The 18,356-nt window shown below is 44.7% G+C and overlaps 1 protein-coding gene across 1 annotated transcript in view; it reads right to left on the reverse strand.

Moving 5' to 3' along the window:
* Positions 1–5,310: 5,310 nt before the first annotated feature.
* EPHB1 (EPH receptor B1) overlaps positions 5,311–18,356 on the reverse strand; it is a 446,298-nt gene continuing 433,252 nt past the window's right edge. The window contains exons 14-16 of the mRNA XM_011958177.1: positions 11,200–11,393; positions 10,211–10,366; positions 5,311–6,771 (exon numbers count right to left, since the gene is read on the reverse strand). Coding sequence (XP_011813567.1) covers positions 6,663–6,771; positions 10,211–10,366; positions 11,200–11,393 — 459 coding nt within the window. The 3' untranslated portion in view covers positions 5,311–6,662. The remainder of the gene's footprint in view (positions 6,772–10,210; positions 10,367–11,199; positions 11,394–18,356) is intronic.

Below are 18,356 nucleotides of genomic sequence, written 5' to 3' on the forward strand. Positions count from 1 at the left end.
TCCCATGGGGGCTCACTTTTCTCTCCACTCACATTCGCATGCAGTAAACTCCTCTACCCCTGTGGCTTTAATTACCATCTAGACAAAGGATGGCTCTCAAATCTATATCATTAAACCAAATTTCTTTGCTGAATGATGCAGCCCTAAAGCCAATGGGTCACAGGCAACTCGAATTCGTATTGTCCCCCTCTCCCACAGTTTCTTCTTCCTTTTGTATTCTCTATGTCAGTGAATGGTATCAAAATCCACCCATTTTCCCAAATCAGAAACTTGGAGTGTCATCCTCAACTCTTCCCTCCCTCACCCCTGAAAGCCAATCCCCCTTTCCCTTCTGCTGCTCTCGCCTCCTTTTTATTTCTTGAATCAATCCACCTTTCTCCATCCCCACTGCTACTTGTACGCCTTCACCCAGGCTGCCAGCATCTGCTGAGATTATTACACCAGCCTTTCAACTAGTCTCCCTGAATCGACTTTTGCCATTCCCTTTTCTATTTTGTGGTCAGAGTGATTTGTATAAAATATAACTCCCTTGCTTCAACCTACTTTCCACAGCTTGCACTCAGAGTAATACCTGGATTCCTTATCATGTTCTAGCCCCTGCTACCCGTCCAGCTGCTCAGAGGGAGCACTGGATTCTCCAGCCTCTCCAGCAGTTTGTGAGCCCACAAACACGCCAGGTACTCTCTGGCTTTTGAACCTCGGCCCTTGCTGTTCCTTCTATCTACAATTTGAGTTCCAACACTAACACCACTCCCTCAACTTGATAACACCTTCCAACTTCCAATTCCTCAGGTTCCAGTTTAGTAGACCACTTTGGGGTTGCCTTCTTTAACTGCCTGGGCCAATGGGAGTGCCCACCTCTATGCTCCCATAGCCCTCTTCATTTTCCCATTGGAGTTATTTACAACATTGAGTTCTGCTATAAAAATTGTAGTTGAAATTTACTTGTCATTGTATTCTGTCAGAAAGCCATTTTCAGAGTATAGCAGTTGCTCATGTACATGCATTTATGAATTTAAATAAGACCAGAAGAGAAAAAACAAAGTTTTCTTGGGGTAAAGAGAACTTCTCTCATTTAAGAGTATTTCTCGGTTGCTTAGAAGTAGCTCATTTGCCCATAATTTTGTTTTGTTTTCTTATTTCAACATGTTTTTTCTTCTGGTGAAAGGGAGGCCACGGGAATTCTTAAAGTAATAGTGGTTTTAGAAAGGACAAACAACTCTTGGAAGAAAGCCTTAGAGTCGAGGTGTGTAGAGGTAGTTGTACAAAACACCAATGAAGTTTCACTGGCCAGAGAAGTGCGGCCCATCCTCTCTGCTCAGCCAGACATCCTCTAGCAGGACACAGTCCTGGTTCTCCTCTCAGAGGGTTGGGCTATCCTTCAGCTCTGCTCTGCAATGCCCTTTGAATTTGCTGCCATTGTACCAGGGACAACATCAAATTTATTCCTGCCTCTCAAGGCCTTTGCACAATGACTGACACTCAGTGGGAGGCTGCTTCACCCCAGGCATGGGCTCTGGGGAAAACTGTGACATTATTTTAAAGATTCAAACAGGGTTTAAAAGGAGCGTTTTAAACTTCACAAAACTAAAATTAGAATAGGCTACGATTGATAGCAGTTAGAGTAATTGAGAAAGATTCCAACCAAATACCCAGGGATTAATTTATTTTAAAGCGTGCTCTTTAAGGTCATGGACTTTTGTAGGTGAAATAATGACATGTTAAACTTTCTCAATTCAAACTTATTTCAATCACCACACATTTATTGCGCATCTTTCATGTGTCAGACAGTGTGTTGAGTGCTGGGAACATAGGTGAGTAGGATGTGCCCTGTGGCCACTTTCATTTGGAGAATTACAAGGTTCTGCTAGGATACTATGTGCTAAGTCATGACTCACAGTGGCATGAGAACCCCTCAAGGACCTGTGATAACAAGGCCAGCCCAGGCGGGATGCAGGAGGGCGGGCTCTCCTTTTTCCCCGGTGAGTGATGGAGGCCCATCCATCCCATCCACCCTTAATCAGGTCTGCAGAACACATCCTCCCACCCCCTACCAGGGCTTGCACTCTCTGAAAGGGACTGAGAATTTGTTCTCAGACCTCTGTATAACTGTTCTCATTTGGAAATGGCTGGTCTCAGGAGACTCCCTGGTGGTGAACATAGTTGCCATTGGACCTCAGTCAACTGGAATGACCTTCCAGTGTGATCCAGACATACCCTTCCTCTTTTGGCCACCTTTCTGTGACCTCAGGGATTCCCCTCTACTATGCCCCTGCCCGATGTCCCGATGATATCTTGGACAATACAAAACCTCTCGCTGCTTCAGAAACGGCTCTATGACTTCTACATGGACTGCAAGTCTCAGCCAATGCAGAACTCACGCTGATAGGAATCGTAAGGCCTCTTTTAGCACTGCGTGTCCTTGGAGTGCTCTGGATGGTGCCTCTTTGTGGCTGATCCCCATCATGGCTGTGTCTTCCCCCTTGCTTCACTGACAGGGACCTCACCATGCCCTCAGCCAGTTGGTGCCAGAGTCACTAATATTTCTGAAAAGATGATGGATTCCCAGGCTCCCCCAAAAGGCCAAAAGGCCTTCTTAGGATGCCAGGGAACTGTTAGAACCTTTCATTTTAACTGATACTTTGTAAATTCTCTTCTTCCTGCTGTATGTCTCAGTCTTCCTGCCCTCCGAGATTCCTAAAGTCCTATTCCTCAGCCCTCACTGGTTTCTCTGCTCTCTTCATAAGTGCACGGTGAAGAAAAACTTTGTGTTCTCATTTAATTTCCATTATCCCAGGTGGCCTTGGCAAGAATCCAGTGGCCTGGTTCCACATGTAACGTGGTGGGAAGGAGACATATGGAGAGGTGGAAGGTGGAAAGAAGCACATAATTTCAGTAGTGTATGAATGTATTTGGACACCCAGGTGATACAATAAACATATAATCTGTCGATTTATCTACCTCTCTACCAGTCATTCATGTTTTTGAGTGCTGGAAGGGACAGGGAGAGGGTGTGGAAAGGTGGGGCATAATTTCCAAGAATTCTCCACAAATCACCTCCATTTCCATTACCCTTGACCTGGGAACATTAATTAAACATCTCCCACCTGCCCCCCATGTGACCTCTGCCCACCTGACTCCCAGTGGCTGCAGGTGTGCTGGCTGAGCAGCGCCCTTTCTGTGAGCCATGCCCTGGGCTGCACAGCATGGCTGCAGGTTCCATCTCTTTAGCCTGGCTCTCAGGGCCATGGGCCACTGACCACTGTGCAAAGTGTAAGTAAGGGTCCAAACTGGATTTAGTCTTCTGTGAGATGATGAGGCAGCATATGTAGCTGAAATTTAGAGCATTGGGGTCTCACTGACAGCATTCTCCCCACAGAGCTTCTTTGAAGGTGTGAGTAAAGTTCCCTGAAGCTAAATGTGCCAGTGGAGGAGACACTAGATGGGAACCAGCCTCTCCCATCACTTCATGCCAAAAGTGTGAAGGTTCATTCCCTTCTTTCTGGGTATCTCAAGAACCTTGATCACTATGACTTCCTGAAGCAGGAGCTTTATGTCTATTATCACTAATTCTCAGGAAGGTAGGCTGGGGTAATACAGTGGTTCTCAAAGCATGGTCCCTGGACCAGCAGCATCAGCAGCACCTGGAAACTTGTGAGAAGTGCATGTTCTCTAGTTCCACTCTAGGCCTGCTGAATCAGGAGCCCAAAGGTGGGGCCTATGATCTTTTTTTTAACAATGCTTCTAGGTGATACCAATGCACACTCAAGTGTGAGACCAACTGGGATGAGTGGTTAAGAGCAAGGAGTCAGGTTGCCTGAGTCAAAATCCTGACTCCACCATTGTGTGATCCGTGAAGGGCCTTTGTCTCTCAGTTTCCTCATCCAAAATTGGGAACAATAAATTACCTGCTACTACTTCACAAGATTATGGTGAGGAAGAGATTTCATGCATGTAAGGCACTTAGATAAGTGCCTGGCATAGAGAACCTGCTCATGAATGTTAGATACTCTTCATTGAAAGCAGGTGATATTTTCCTACTGCACAGATGAGGAAACGGAGGCTCAGAAAGATTCATGGCTGGCCTCGTGCTGCAGAGGTAACGCATCTCACTCACTAGCGACACATCTCCTTCCATTCAGGCTTCATGTGCTCCTGTAGTTCATCTGAGGTGTAGGGGTGGGGCCTTGTGCAGGGCATCTGTGGCGGTGGTTGGGGGTGTCCAGATCTTGGTCGTGCCCACCTCACTGAAAACTGTGTCTCGAGGCACCCTGGCCTTGGCTCTGCTGACCCCTCATGCTTTCCTCTTGTGCACTGTGGGTTCTCGCTCTCTGCATTCTGGGATCTATGGGGAAACCAAGCCAAAGGGTTTAACAGGACTTTCACCTTGACCCTGCTTTGTCCACAACCAGAAGATGAGCTGGCATTGGTGGAGGCGGCAGTGAGAATTCGGGGTTAAAGATTCTGCCAGAGGAATTTAGTGACAGATTAAAATTCATTCCTGTGGAAAATTGAGAGTAGATTAGTCAAATTGCTTAGACTTGTATGATACTCATGGATTGGGGTCTTTGGGGTAATTAGTAAATTGTGCATGGAATTGGTAAGCAATTAATAAAGGGAAATTTTCTCTTCTACTTGTGTGGTTGGTTTGGGGTCCTTTGCAGCCTCAGGCAAACTTGCTGAGAGGAGTTCTGTCCATCCACTTCCATTCTCCAGGGGTTCAGCACATGGATGGTGATTTAAGATGAGCTCCCCACAATTAATGCTGTACCCCCAGGCCAGTGGGCTGCTCTGAGGGGGTTAATTGTTTAGGGGATCTTGGCCAGTGATTTTAGAAGGCAAGAACCACCCCATATCAAAGTTAACAATGACTAGGGGAAAAGGCTATTATCAATGTAAATATGTATTAAATGAGCTACTTGGCAACCATAACACCTTTCACTGCCTCGTATCTCTCCACTCCCAACTGCACGTTCATAGATAAACCACAAGCAAGCAGTCTACATTTACAAAATTGGCCTGGATGTGGACTTCTCAAATGCAATGTGTAAACTAAAATCAGGGTTGCTAGTGTATTCATGGCGATTGTTTGTGTTTATTTGCCAGCGACTTCTTAAGGCTCTTTTATTCAGTTTTTCCTTTGGGTCACATCAGTGCCAGTGAGTTTAATATATTCTGCTTCTTGGCATTCATGGGGTCAGGGATGTGTTCCTTCCCTCCCACATGAGAAAGAAGAAAGACAGTTTTTAAGGATTCTCTTGAAATCTGGGGACAACCCACTGGGGTCCAGGTATACACACTCGGACACCATTTTACGTAAACCCAGACATGCTTCTGCTCATTTTAATTAGACAGATAAAATTAGCAAGGAGATTAAGGTAAAAGGAGAAATTAAAAATAATTAAATGTTAGGTGGAATTTACAAAAGTGAATTGAACGATGAGGTACAATAAGGAATGTAAAGAGAAACACAGACACATTTGAAACATTCCTCGGATGCCACGTGGCTTAAGCCAGTCCATAGGTAAAGCAAGAATTCTCCCTTGTCACTTCTTGAATTGCAGATTCCAGTGATGTGAAAGAACATTCTCCAGAAACACTTTCCTTCTCCTTTTCTTCAGATGTTATCAGGAATAATTAATCAGTCAGTATCATTCCAGGATGGCCCACACTGCATCCAATTCAAACCACTCACCTGTTTCCTGTCTGAATTTGCAAGTTTTTTATTTTTTTCCTTTCATTTTATTTTTCTCCCTCTCCTCTCTTCCCATTGAGCCAATAGGCCGATTGGGCCAACCAGAAAGCCAAACCAACACCACATTCCAGCCCCTTTGGATTTCCTAGGGACAAAGACTTCCCAGTTCTTCTTTCTTGTTTGCATCTGTTATGAACAAGCACAGTCATTTTATAACGCAGACATACATATGCGTGCTTTGGCACACGGAAACAGGTTTTTCTTTTTTTTCTTTTTTCTCCGATTTGTGGTTTCTTTTTCCTTTTTGCAGAAAATGCAAACAAAAGAAAAACGAGGTTTTCAATTGAAGGTACATCTCTTCTTCAATATGAAGACATTAATTGAATTGGTTGGATCCCCATGCAGTGGTCAGCAAAGTCCTTTGGCAACTGACAGAACAACATCTGGAGACTCAGGAGCTGGGTTTTGTTCGAAGAAACTTCCCTACAGGAGTCATGAGCAAAGGGAAAGCAGTGTGGGAGAAGGGAGGGGCTCTCAGGGAGGAGCACAAAAGGAGAAAAGAAAAGAATGTCATTGGTGAGGAAGAAAATGGAGCACTGCTTCTGTTTCTTCCCTCTGCCTCCTTCCCTTTCTTCCCGTGGATGGGCAACTCCAGCCCACCGAGGATGGGAGCTGGGTTTAGTCTTGTTCTCCTGATGCATATTGTTTTGCCTTCACGTCTGTTGAACATCACCTTTTTATATTTTTATTATTATATATTTGGTTTCCCACGGCATCTCAAACATGCTTCTGTCACTGAGAAATGAAGGCTGCCTATTAGCAACAGGTCCGGTTGATTCTTCACTGATGGAAATGCATTCCTCAGCTGAGAAGCCAGTCTCTCCAGTATATTCCACAGTGGTCAACCTCTGGTCCCCCTTGACCTTGGTCCTTTTCCCTCCTCTCTTTCCCCAAGAAACAAGAGTTCTCATGCCATTGTTGTTGGTGACTGACTCATCTGGACCCTCATAGAATGAATGCTGTTCAGGATCTTCTTCTGATGGCCTGCTAAGGTGACCCCTATTCTCAGGAGGTCTCTAGGAGGAAAGAGCCAGAAAAGAAGTCACTTTAGTGTTAGGTCAGCTGTTCGCAAATCAAAACGCATCACTAAAGCCATGCTCCTGGGAAGTAGCCATGCTACAAAAATCCAACTAGCTTAAGTTTACCCAAGTTTTTGGCAAACTTGCAATTAGAGATTTTCCTGCTCACTTTCACTTTCTCCCTCTTCTCTAATACCCCCTCAGCGTAGACAATCCTGGGAGTGCTGCGCCTTGTTCCAGGGGTGTGTTCCTTATGTACGGGCTCTAAGGCAGCCCCTTCATTGTCTCCTGCCCCTCAGATGGACTGGAATTTTCCTCTGCTATTTTTTAACACTCCAAGTGCACACTATATGGGGCTTAAGTTATTCTGTGGAGTTTTCTGCCTAAATTAGTGATCACCCGCGGAGACCGAAAAGATATGGGGCTCACCTGGTCTTCTGATGTTTCCCCCTGAGTTTCCATTTTCTGCCTCCGTTTGAATTTTAATGTATGTATTTTTAAGAAGAGTGGTCTCAAAATAACTAAAATATCTGCCCAATCAGGAATCCAAGGAATATGTCCAGGATAGAGCACTGAATTGGATTAATAAGAACAAGTTCATGGCTTATAGTTGACCTGTGCTAGACCCATGCATTCTTTCTCAGTTAATAACAATACATAACACTGCTTGAATGCATCCCACGTGCCATACGCTATCTCATTTAAACCTATGTGAAAGCATTTCATAAAATTAGAGAAACCACTGCAAACTCAATGACGATAAAAATTTAACAGTAACCATTTTTTGCGTGCATGCTATGGGTAGACAATGGATCAAGTGCTTTGCATGTGCCATTCCATTAACCTCCCATCACAGACTAATGAGATGGGCATTATTATTTATAATAATTTATAAATTATTTATAAACAAGGCAAGCAGGGCTCAGAGAAGTTAAGTAATGTGCTCAAGGTCACACAGTAGGTAAGCAGTGGTGGAGCTGGTGTTCAAATACAAGACAAATTGGTTCTCAGCACCCCTGCAGGGATGCTGGCAGAACTCTTCTAAGGTCCTGACTGTATTTCCTCTAAAGCCCCCCGAATCCAGCACAGCTGATTGCTTTGTACACTGCACATCAGACCCTGGTGAACCCTTGGCTGGATCTCTGTCCACAATGCCTTGGCTGTCCCGCCCCATGCCCCTTTCGGTTAGTAGTCAGTCTCCCAAGGGATACTGCTGGTTGAGATGCTCAAAGTGTTTGTGTCTTTTTGGCAAATACTTTAGGGAAGCATGCTTGAATTTGAAGTTCACAGATTGTCCCACAATCTATTTTATTAAGTTGCTTATTTTCCTTTTCCTTCTTTTACCTCTCAATAAACAAATCAAATTGCTCTAATAGTGTGTGGACATGTTTTACTTTGAACGAAATCCCTTAATTTACAGTTTCACTTTCCTTTTGGTCTTCCCCTTATCTTTTTCATGTGATTATTCTCAGACTGAGAGAATTCTTTTAGATCCTGGGGGATTATGTGACAATGGCCCCCATACACAGGCAAATCACAGTGGGAAAATGGAGTAGTCAGTCTTCATAAACACCTGATTCTATCTCTGAACTCAGTCCCTCTGATTATCTAGGGGCATCAATTTTCACTCTAAAAGATGAGGAAGCTGGTTTTCCACTGGGAAGTGCTTCTTTTCTATTTATTAATTTTTGCTGTCTATTTGACAGTCATTCTTAATGGCAGGAACCATCTTTTTTTGGCATCACCAGGAAATGCATCTAGTTTTTAAGAAATGTATTCTGATGTTCACTGGATCCAAAGCTAGACACACATTCAAACCATCTCCCTGGAGAAAGTGGTGGCTCCACCATTTCTGGAAAAAAAAAAAAAAAGACCTCAGAGAGGTGGAGCTGGACTCCAGGAACACTGACAGAAAAGCTGTCGGAATGTCAGGAAGCTGTCCCTGGGGGCTCAGCTACGAGGTGGATCACCACCACTCTTCTGGGTCTCAGCAACCGGTTTGCCCCAGTTGCAAGGAGGAAATCCCAGCACCTTGCATTGTGCCCATTGTATAATAGGTGATCAATACGTGTTTGGAGACTGATGGATGAATGAATCTTCTACCATAGGAAATGTGTATTACAGGCTGCCAGATTCCACAATATGTGCTATCAGTACATGTTGTAGCCCACGGAGCCCATGAAGTCCCCCTGTGTGTGTGTGTGCATGCGTGTGTGTATGTGTTTGAAGGGTAGAGTTAATTTCCTAGGTAGGATTATGTGAGCTTCTGTGAGTATAGAAGGTGAAATTTGACTCTTGCCAACCTTAATCCAGTGGTTCCCAAACTTTGCTGCACATTAGAATCACCTGAGGAGCTTTAAAAAACTCTGATGCTCAGATCTCACCACAACTAATCAGAAGGTATGGGAGTGAGAACCAGGCATCAATATTTTTTAAAGGTCCTCAGGTGATTCCAGTGTGCAGCAAAGCCTGGAAACTGCTGGGGCCCTGGGGTGGACAGGTAGCAGAACATTGAACTGGCAGCCAGAAAAGCAGGCTTGTGTCCCAACTTTGCCGCTTGTGAGCACTAATGTCACGTAAGTTCAGAATCTGCAGAATGGAAGTGGTGGAACTAGATAAATATTTCCCAGACTACAGTTCTATAAAACCCTGCCCCTCAAAAATATGGTTCTATGGTATTTAATAATTTTAAATGGGTTCCTTTATTTCAGGATTTCTCATGGCCTTTATAATGCTAATATGAGCAGTGAATCTCCAAGAGGGTGATAAAGTGCACAATATTTCCCAAATTTATTTGACTGCGGGACCTTTTTTCCAAGGAGAACCTATTAACATTTCCCACAACTGGTGCTTCTCTGAACATTCTTAGGGGAAATGCTGGACCACATGGATCTTTAAAACTCTTTCTGGCTCTCATCTTATTTGAATAATTTTATTTTGTGTATTCCTCTAAACTCCTGTGGGAGCCACAGACTGGTAAATAATTGTGGGGGATGGAAATGCATGCTTATTGACAACTGCTATCTAAGTATTAAGGACAAGCCCCCCCCACATCTCAGACTGTTGCTGAATCAGTGCAATGCTTTTCCTGCTGTTATTTAAAGTACTGGCTGTCTGTGTTCTTTCCATCTGGATGCTCTCTTTGATGAGTCGAGTTTAAAAACTTAAATGGGGAAGAGACTCTGGGTGATTAGGGAAATGACATATGGCTATAACTTTGAAGAACTCTCATTTGGGGCCCAGAGTGGATTTCCACCTCCCTACCCTACCCTCACATCCCCCTACATCTTTCCAAGGTGCTCCTGTCCAGGCCTGGTCTATACAGAGACGGAGCTCCAGGGATGAGGCCAGAAATAGGACTCACAGCATCTGCAATAGCAGGGAAGGAGCACTGACCCCTAGGTGTGGTCTGGACAGAGAGATTCTCATCACTTACTCTGATGTCATCTGGGTGACCAGTTGGAGGGAGGTGAAGCCAGCAGTGAGGAAGCTGTCCCTGTACTGGACCATTTTGATGGCGCTGAGCCAGTCATCCACGGTGGTAAAGGCCGTGAAGTCTGGGATGGAGCGGTCGAGCAGGGGCTGGGAAGGCCTGGTGAGACAGAGAGGGGCAGATGACCACACACTGCAGACATGCATGGACAGTGCCCCAGTCTGGCCTGACAGCTGACTTCATGGAAGGCAGCATTCCTGATGGAATGAGGATTATAGTGGAGCCCTGGGCTGAACCTTTCTTCCTCATGGAATCCCAAATCAGCATGACTTCTACATCCAGGTGGCCAGTGTCTCTGCCTCTGGGTACTGTCACAGGTCAGTTAACCCAGACAGGCAGATTGACATAGCATTCAGTCTGAAGGGAACAGAAGGCTCCCAACTCCTTTGTAAACCAAAATTTAGGAGCCTCACCATTCAAAGACATGATCCTTTTAAAAATATGCATATTTTACCACAACCTCCCCAGATATATTGGCAAGATTTTTTTTTTCCTAGTTTCATCCTTAGCTATTTGAAAAAAAAAAATGGAGCAATGAGACCCACTGCTGACCTTCTCTGGCACATTTCAAAGCAGACACCCAGGTATCCAAACCAGAAATCCGGGTGCTATCTTGACATCTCCCTCACCCTCAACATCCATCTCCAATCCTTCACCAAGTCATAAAGATTTTGTCTCCCAAATTGCCAAAACTCATTTACTTTTTTCCACAACCATTATCCTGATTTAAGACACTATTTTCTCTATCACGATCATTGCAATGTTCTCCTACCTGTCTTTCTTCATGCATGTGTGCTCTCCTCAACATAAGGCCCACACTGTAACTAGATACTGTTTAAAAAATTTGAACATGATCACGGTTAGAGGCTGCTGGCTATGCCCCTGACCATGAAACCATCCATACTTAGGGATCACCATTTCACTAGACTCACACAGCGGTGATGGTTGCCACAGTCTTGAGACTTGCCGGGTTCCGGATCATCTTGTCTAGGGTGTTGACAATCTCTGCAAAGCGGGGCCGGCTGTTCCGGTCCTTCTGCCAACAGTCCAGCATGAGCTGGTGTAGAGCAGCTGGACAGTCCATGGGTGGGGGCAGCCGGTAGTCCTGCTCGATGGCATTGATGACCTGCAGTGACATACAAGGAACAGGTGTGACTGCGTGACTGCCAACAGCCAGTCACTCACAAATCATCCCCTTTATATCCAGGCAGGCTCAGATGCCCTTGCTCTGTGCTCACACACCTTCCGCTGTAATGGATTTTCTGTGCACTTGGTTTATCCCCCTAGACTTTGGGCTCCTAGAAAGCAGGGGCCACATCATAGTACTTCTTTATGTCCCCAGTTCCTGGTGCAGGGCCTGACACACATGGTCCTCTGTAAATGTCTGTTGAAGAATGAGCCAGTGAACAGCTTGAGCATCTCCACTCTTTAAGAAGACACAGGGCCCAATTCTGCCTTACTGGAAGCTGGTGACACCAGGAGTGATGAAACAATGACATGGGAAACCCAGCGAACCCACTATTTATAAAGGATGTCCTCAAAACTTGTGGTGGACTCATTCTTTCATTTGGAAGGGAAGAGAAAGGGAGGAAAGGGATTAGCATTGGTGGAGCACTTACTCCATGCTAGAGACCCTCTAGATGCCTCCTCTGCATTATTTGTCATAATCCTCATGAGGCAGCAACATGAATGGACTTGGTTAAACAAATTGGTTCAAATCAATGACAACAGTCAAAATAACAAGGTGGTCCAAAATGAATACTGTCATTCAGATTTTGGTAATTTTCACAAATTCCAGAGAGTAATTTTGTAAGGATTTTAGGAACATTAAGTACTTTGTTTTTCAGATCTTTGTGTTTTTTCATCCAGTACATCTTAACTTCAAATGCATTTAAATCAGTTATGCCTACTCTGTGCTTTTTACATTAAAAAAATAATTGTAAGTGACCCAAGTGCTAAACATATGCATTTATTATGGTACACCCATAATGCAACAGAAGGCCTAAAATACAATGTAGGTCTTAAAGTGATACTATAAAAATCTACCTATTGAAATGGAAATATGCTCATATTGTAACAGGCAAAAGAGCTGGCTGCATAACTTCAGGTATAGTATAATCTTGCTTTTGTAAAAACCAAAATAAAAACCAACTATTACACACATGCATAGAAAAGACCTTAGAAGGATATACAGCATGGTGTTAATAGCAGTTGCCTCTGGATAGGCAGAAACCTGAATGTTTTTTATGTTCTTCTCTTTGCTTGTTTGAATTTTTTATTTTCTATAATAATCCTGCATTAATTTTATATTAAAATAAATAGTTAAAGCATTTTAAACAACAAAGGAAATAATTTGGAGTTCAGGGGGTTTTTGGTGTTTTTGCCTCTACTTATAAATAATCAGATTCATTTCAACTGAGTATTCTTTCTTTTTTATATACTTTATAAATTGGTCAAAAAGTGAGTATTTTCAGTTAGTTTAGTTTTTACAATTTCTATGCACAGTATGTAGGACATGAGACAGGAGATGAGATAAAATGATAACCAAGTCACTGGAGATAATCAAGGTGTATTAGTTCTTCCATTCAATAGGGTGAAAATCAAGCATACAAACCATTATCAATTTTATCACTATATTTAAAAATCCAGTGACTGGAAATAGTCTCTTTTGAACACTGTGTTGCACTGACAATCTTTTTTCTCCTCTAAACTGTAGTCAATCAAATTCCCCTGCTATCCTCTGAGGACAACCATTTTAACCCCATTTCCCCATGAGAAAATGGAGGCATAAACAGTGAAGTAACTTGCCCAGGGGCACGCATCTAGCAAAAGATGGGGCTGGGAATAAATCACAGCGGTGCTTGATTTTAAGTTTTGAATACTTCAAAAGCTGCATTTCCTATGCCTCTGTTGGGCTGTCAGAGTAATCTCAGCCTGGAGAACAGCCCCTGGAGGTGTCTGATGTCTTCTCCATATGCAACAAGGGCATGGAGCTAAACTAAGTAATCTATGAGAATGAGCAGCTGGGCATCATTCCCATCAGCCTGGCTCACAAACCCCGCACCCTTTTCCAGTTCCTTCCAAATAACTAGATTGAGGGTCCCAGTCACAGAATCTCCAAGTGGGCTGACCCATTGAATGGCCCCTGGAGCTCCTTCTGGGTTGCATAAGGGCAAGTTAGGTAGGGCCAGCAGGAGGAGCTAGAGTCCAAATTCAACCTCTCATAGTGCTAGGGGTCCTCAAAGTCTTCCAGTGCAGGCCAGTTAATGTTCCTGGTGGTCCCCTAAACTAATGCCATCTCTGCTCAGATCGTTAGATGCTAGAGCCCCGGATACTAATTTTCCTCACCTGTCCTGGAACAAGAAAGAGCACTGGAGTCAGGGCCTTTCTGTGAGAGCACGGCTCCGTGGTGTGACCAGCTGATCCAAACTCTTCTGGCAAGGGATCAAGAGAATGGGGACCCATACACATGCTGAGTCTTCTCCCTGTAAGCTCTAGACTGAATGGAATTCAATTCTGTTTCCCTTGTTGCCTCCACAGCATGGCATCATGGCATCCCACTGGCTTTTTTTTTCTTTTTTTGAGATGGTGTCTCACTCTGTTGCCCATGCTGGAGTGCAGTGGCACAATCTCAGCTCACTGCAACCTCCACCTCCCAGGTTCCAAGAATTCTCCTGCTTCAGCCTCCCGGGTAGCTGGGATTACAGGCACATGCAACCACGCCCTGCTAACTTTTGTATTTTTAGTAGAGATGGGGTTTCACCATGTTGGCCAGGATGGTCTCGATCTCTTGACCCCGTGATACGCCCGCTTAGGCCTCCCAAAGTGCTGGGATTACAGGCACGAGCCACCTTTTTTTTTTTTTTTTTTTTTTTTTGAAGACTGTTCTGGTATTTGCTCTTTGTTTGGTATGTTTACTTTCTTTTTAAGAGGACATCAAAAAGCCACTGATTGCTCCTTTCTGGGCAGGTCAGCTAGGAGCACAGGTCCATTTGGTTGTGTTGGTGAGAGTACTACATAGTGCATAGACCTTGGAAGGCTGGTTTCAAATCCAGGTTCCATTTCTTATTAGCTATAGAACCTTGGGAGAGTCACCTGACTTCCTGAAACTTCACAGATGAGATTGTTACAAAGATTAAATGACAACGAAGTGATGCGTGTTGAGCACAGCACAGATGAGTAGTAGGATGAATCCTCATCACACAGAAGGTGTCATTACGGCTGTGTCTATTATAGTAGATGTCTTCCCGGCAAAGAAGGGAGCTACTACTGCTCATTTTGGAAGTCCAGGAAGATAGTGTTTAAAAGCACCAAGGACTTTTCTCACTTTGCAGGGTAGAGCGTAGCCGTGGGAACCCTCTACCATGTTTGTGTTTAGAAAATGGGACTTTACTCCATTTGTTACTTCTTGTAAATAATTTTGTATTTATTACTTGAGCTGATAATCTGGGAGCATTAATGCTTCTTGCACATAGGGAAAAAAAGTGTGCTTTTACCCTTCAGCCCAAAGGAAAAAATACTGAGGTGTTTCATTGGTATATGAATAGCATTTATCCACTCAAGTCTTTGATTGAAGTACTATGCCTTTGGAGATTTGTATTATCTTCTTTAGGATTTGTGTGTTTTCTAAATTTCTGAGCACATAAAATTTATAGTCAAATTACAACATCATTATATCAGAAAATAACTTTGGTCTTCTAATAGGACTTTGAGATCATTCTCTGTCACACTTGCCTCACTAGCAGGTATGGGGAACAGGGAGGAGTAGAGAAACACCTTCATTCTGGCTATCTGATGATGGCTGTAAATGCCAGTGACCAGGTTTGAATTGTATGGAAAGAGATGGCCTAAGGTTGGAGGCATAGGGTGTCCTACTGAGCAGAGTTGAAAACGGAAGTGAGTTCTGGGCTCCTTTCATTGGTCCATAAGAGGATGAGATAAGTGGCTATTGAGCAGATTGAAGATTAGAATGAAATCAGATGGCATTTCCAGAGAGAAGCAAAAGTAAAGCTGTGGGGGTAAGGAGACCAGTCCAGGCAACTGTTACCCAGAGCTCTCTGCTGTCTCACTTTGAAAGTTCAGCAACAACTCTTTTGGCCGTTGCAAAGGCCAGTATAAGCAAATGTCCTGGGATCTAATTAAAGGGGCAGGGAGGAGGTGTGGTGAGGGGGTTGCCTTTATTCACCTGTACTGAGAAATGGTAGGTACGCGGGTTCGGTAGGGATCAGGTGCAGGTAGTTTGACCTCAGGTGCTCTCTGGGACTGGATGGAGTGACTAGAACTCCTCTGGGAAATGGGCAGAGCCCCTCCTCTTGCCCTTGCATTTTCAGGGCCTGCTCCCGGCTGCCCCCAGACATGTATTTCCCATTAGTGAGTCAGGCTGTGGGTAGTGCCTACTCGACCTTGCACTGGAGAGAGGGAAGTGGAGGAGCTCAGAGTAGTGGAGAAACCAGGGTAGAGTGGGTTAAGTCAAGCTCTGATGTTACAATAAGACTGCAGTTCCTCTCCACAGACACTGCCACTCTCATTATCTCTGTCAATCAGATCCAAGCAGCAGAACTTCCAAGTTGCTCTCTCTGGCTGACAAACTCTCTGTACATGTTCAAAGACCTTCCTGGGCTCTGGAAGCCTAATTACCAGCACTCCGACTTGCCTCTGCAATTCTCTTCCTTAAAACCTTTCAATTGTCATCTGTAAAATCCTTTACTGCCACCACCTTGGTGGTTTCTGACGAGTGAGGCTTCAGTCCAGCAGCTGGGAGCTCCTCCTGGCTCTCTCCCAGGCCAGGTTGTAAGAGGCTTTCTGAATGGGCATGAAGTCACCTCTTGCCTCCCACGGGGAGAAAATTGTACTTGAGACGATGCTTAGGGGCTTTATTTTGAAGAAGCACAGCAAAATTAGAATAAACTGCTACTCTACAGATGTTCTTATTCTCTCTGAGACCCATCTCAAATGTCAAATATCCAGGAAGTCTTCCCTTACCTCCTCCACTCAAATGTTCTCAAAGCCCCATGTTTATGCCACTGGACTATAAAACCCTCAAGAATAGAACCAGCAAGCACAGTGCTTAGTCACAACTAGCATACACTGACTGTGTGTTAAATGAATAATCTGGGAATTCTGGAAGTCTAATATCAGAAATTTTATTTGTTTTCAGCATTGACAGAAAATATCTTGAATGTGAAATCTTGCTTGTCAGACAGTTTTGTAATTCATTCTATATGTGCTGAATTGTTCTTTAGCAGATTAAGGTCTTGGGCAGGATAAGATGGGTCTGATTTTTCTTTTCTTTTTTTTTCTTTTTTGAGACAGGGTCCCGCTCCGTCACCCAGGCTGGAATGCAGTGGCGAGATCTTGGCTCACTGCAATCTCCGCCTCCGAGGCTCAAGCAATTTTTGTGCCTCAGCCTCCCGAGTAGCTGGGATTCCAGGCATGCGCCACCACGCCTGGCTAATTTTGTATTTTTAGCAGAGACAAAATTTTACCATATTGACCAGGCTGGTCTTAAACTCCTGGCCTCAAGCAATCCACCCGCCTCCACCTCCCAAGGTGCTGGGACTACAAATGCGAGCCACTGCGCCCTGCCGGGTCTGCTTTTACTAGCTAACGTGTTATACTCATTTAGCAGCTGGTATAGACAGAACCAGGGTGCAGCTGATTTCATGAAAGCAGGCTTTGTACTAACTCCACCACTTACTGATTTGACATGCTCCAGGAGCAGAGGCAAGGTGTTGCTAATCACAGATAATAGAGGACGTAGACACCAGCCATGGTTGACTTCAGGACCTGGTTAAGGATGCAGTCATTTCACCCACTCCAGGCTGGAGCCACTCTGCCCATGGCAACAGGGAGTACTGTCATAGAAGAACCCCAGCTTCTCTTTCCACAGTCTCTCTGGGAAATTGCCACCTTTCTCAATCTTCTGAGCAGCTGCCATGGCACTAAACCTGTGGCAGGATAGCAGGCTTGCTGACTCCACAGCTTACAAGTTCCTCAGTGTTCACCCTAGCACAGAGGGGGTTATAGTGTGGCTGGCTGCCAGTGGACTTAGATCTGAACTGGGGACCATTCTTTCTCTTTTAGCTGTAAGTTGGGAAGGATAAAAACTGCCCTCTCTCCCAAAGTGATGGGAAGGGCAAGCAGAGAACATAGATATGCAGCTTTGCAAATTGTAATCCTCTCAGCTCCAAGGGGAGGGTATGTATTCAAAGCACAAAAGAGGCCTGGTCCCTGGAGATCAGCTCAGGGTGAGAGGCAGTGTTGAAATTCAGGCAGGATTTTTCATTGGAGACTTATCAAAGCAAATCATCCTAAAAAGGCTTCCTCACCTTTTAGTAAGTATGGAGCAAAGGTTCTCGTGTGGAACATTCCCAAAAGCCTCTATTTAAAGCATGTTAGATGACCCTTCTCTTCCTTTCTCACCCTTTTCCCTTGAGGGCATCCTGGGGGAGTGCTGACCTCCCCGCAGACAGAGCCCCTCTCCTGTGGTCCATCTGAAGCTGACCAGCTTTGGAAAGCTTTCCACCTCTTCCTTCACTGATAGGTGATCTGGGATCATAGAAGAGTGAATTCTCGGGGAAGAAGGGCCCTTTACAATTCCTCTCTTTAAAGCTAGGAGGTACAAGTCCCACAAAGAAACTGCAACTGGCTCAATGGAGCACAGCCATCAGAGGCAGAGCAGGATGGGAACCCAGGCCCTGGCCCTCAGTCCAGTGCCTCCTTCCCCTCTGTCATGCATGGGGAAGGAAAACACAGAATCTGAACACTTAGAAGCAGGGTAGACTTTACTGCTTAATTTGGGGCTGATCTATTCATGGTCCTCAGCCATTTGGAATTAAACAGCCCTTTGTCTCTTGGGTTGGGGTCTGTGGCCTCGGCACCTCTACAGGCTTTGTGGTCATAGGGACTTTCACACCTCCATGCTGGGCTCTTTGATTAGTTCCAACATCCACGCTAAGGGTGTCCGTGTATCCCCTGCCCTGAACACTGCAGGTTCAGGTTATGAGGCCATGAGCTGAAAACAGGAAGAACTGGTATGCTACCGCCTTTGGGATCCCTTCGATGGGGGTTCGTGGTGACAAAGTGCTGC

This window comes from Colobus angolensis, unplaced genomic scaffold, assembly GCF_000951035.1.
Source record: "Colobus angolensis palliatus isolate OR3802 unplaced genomic scaffold, Cang.pa_1.0 Scaffold46, whole genome shotgun sequence".
Taxonomy (NCBI): domain Eukaryota; kingdom Metazoa; phylum Chordata; class Mammalia; order Primates; family Cercopithecidae; genus Colobus; species Colobus angolensis.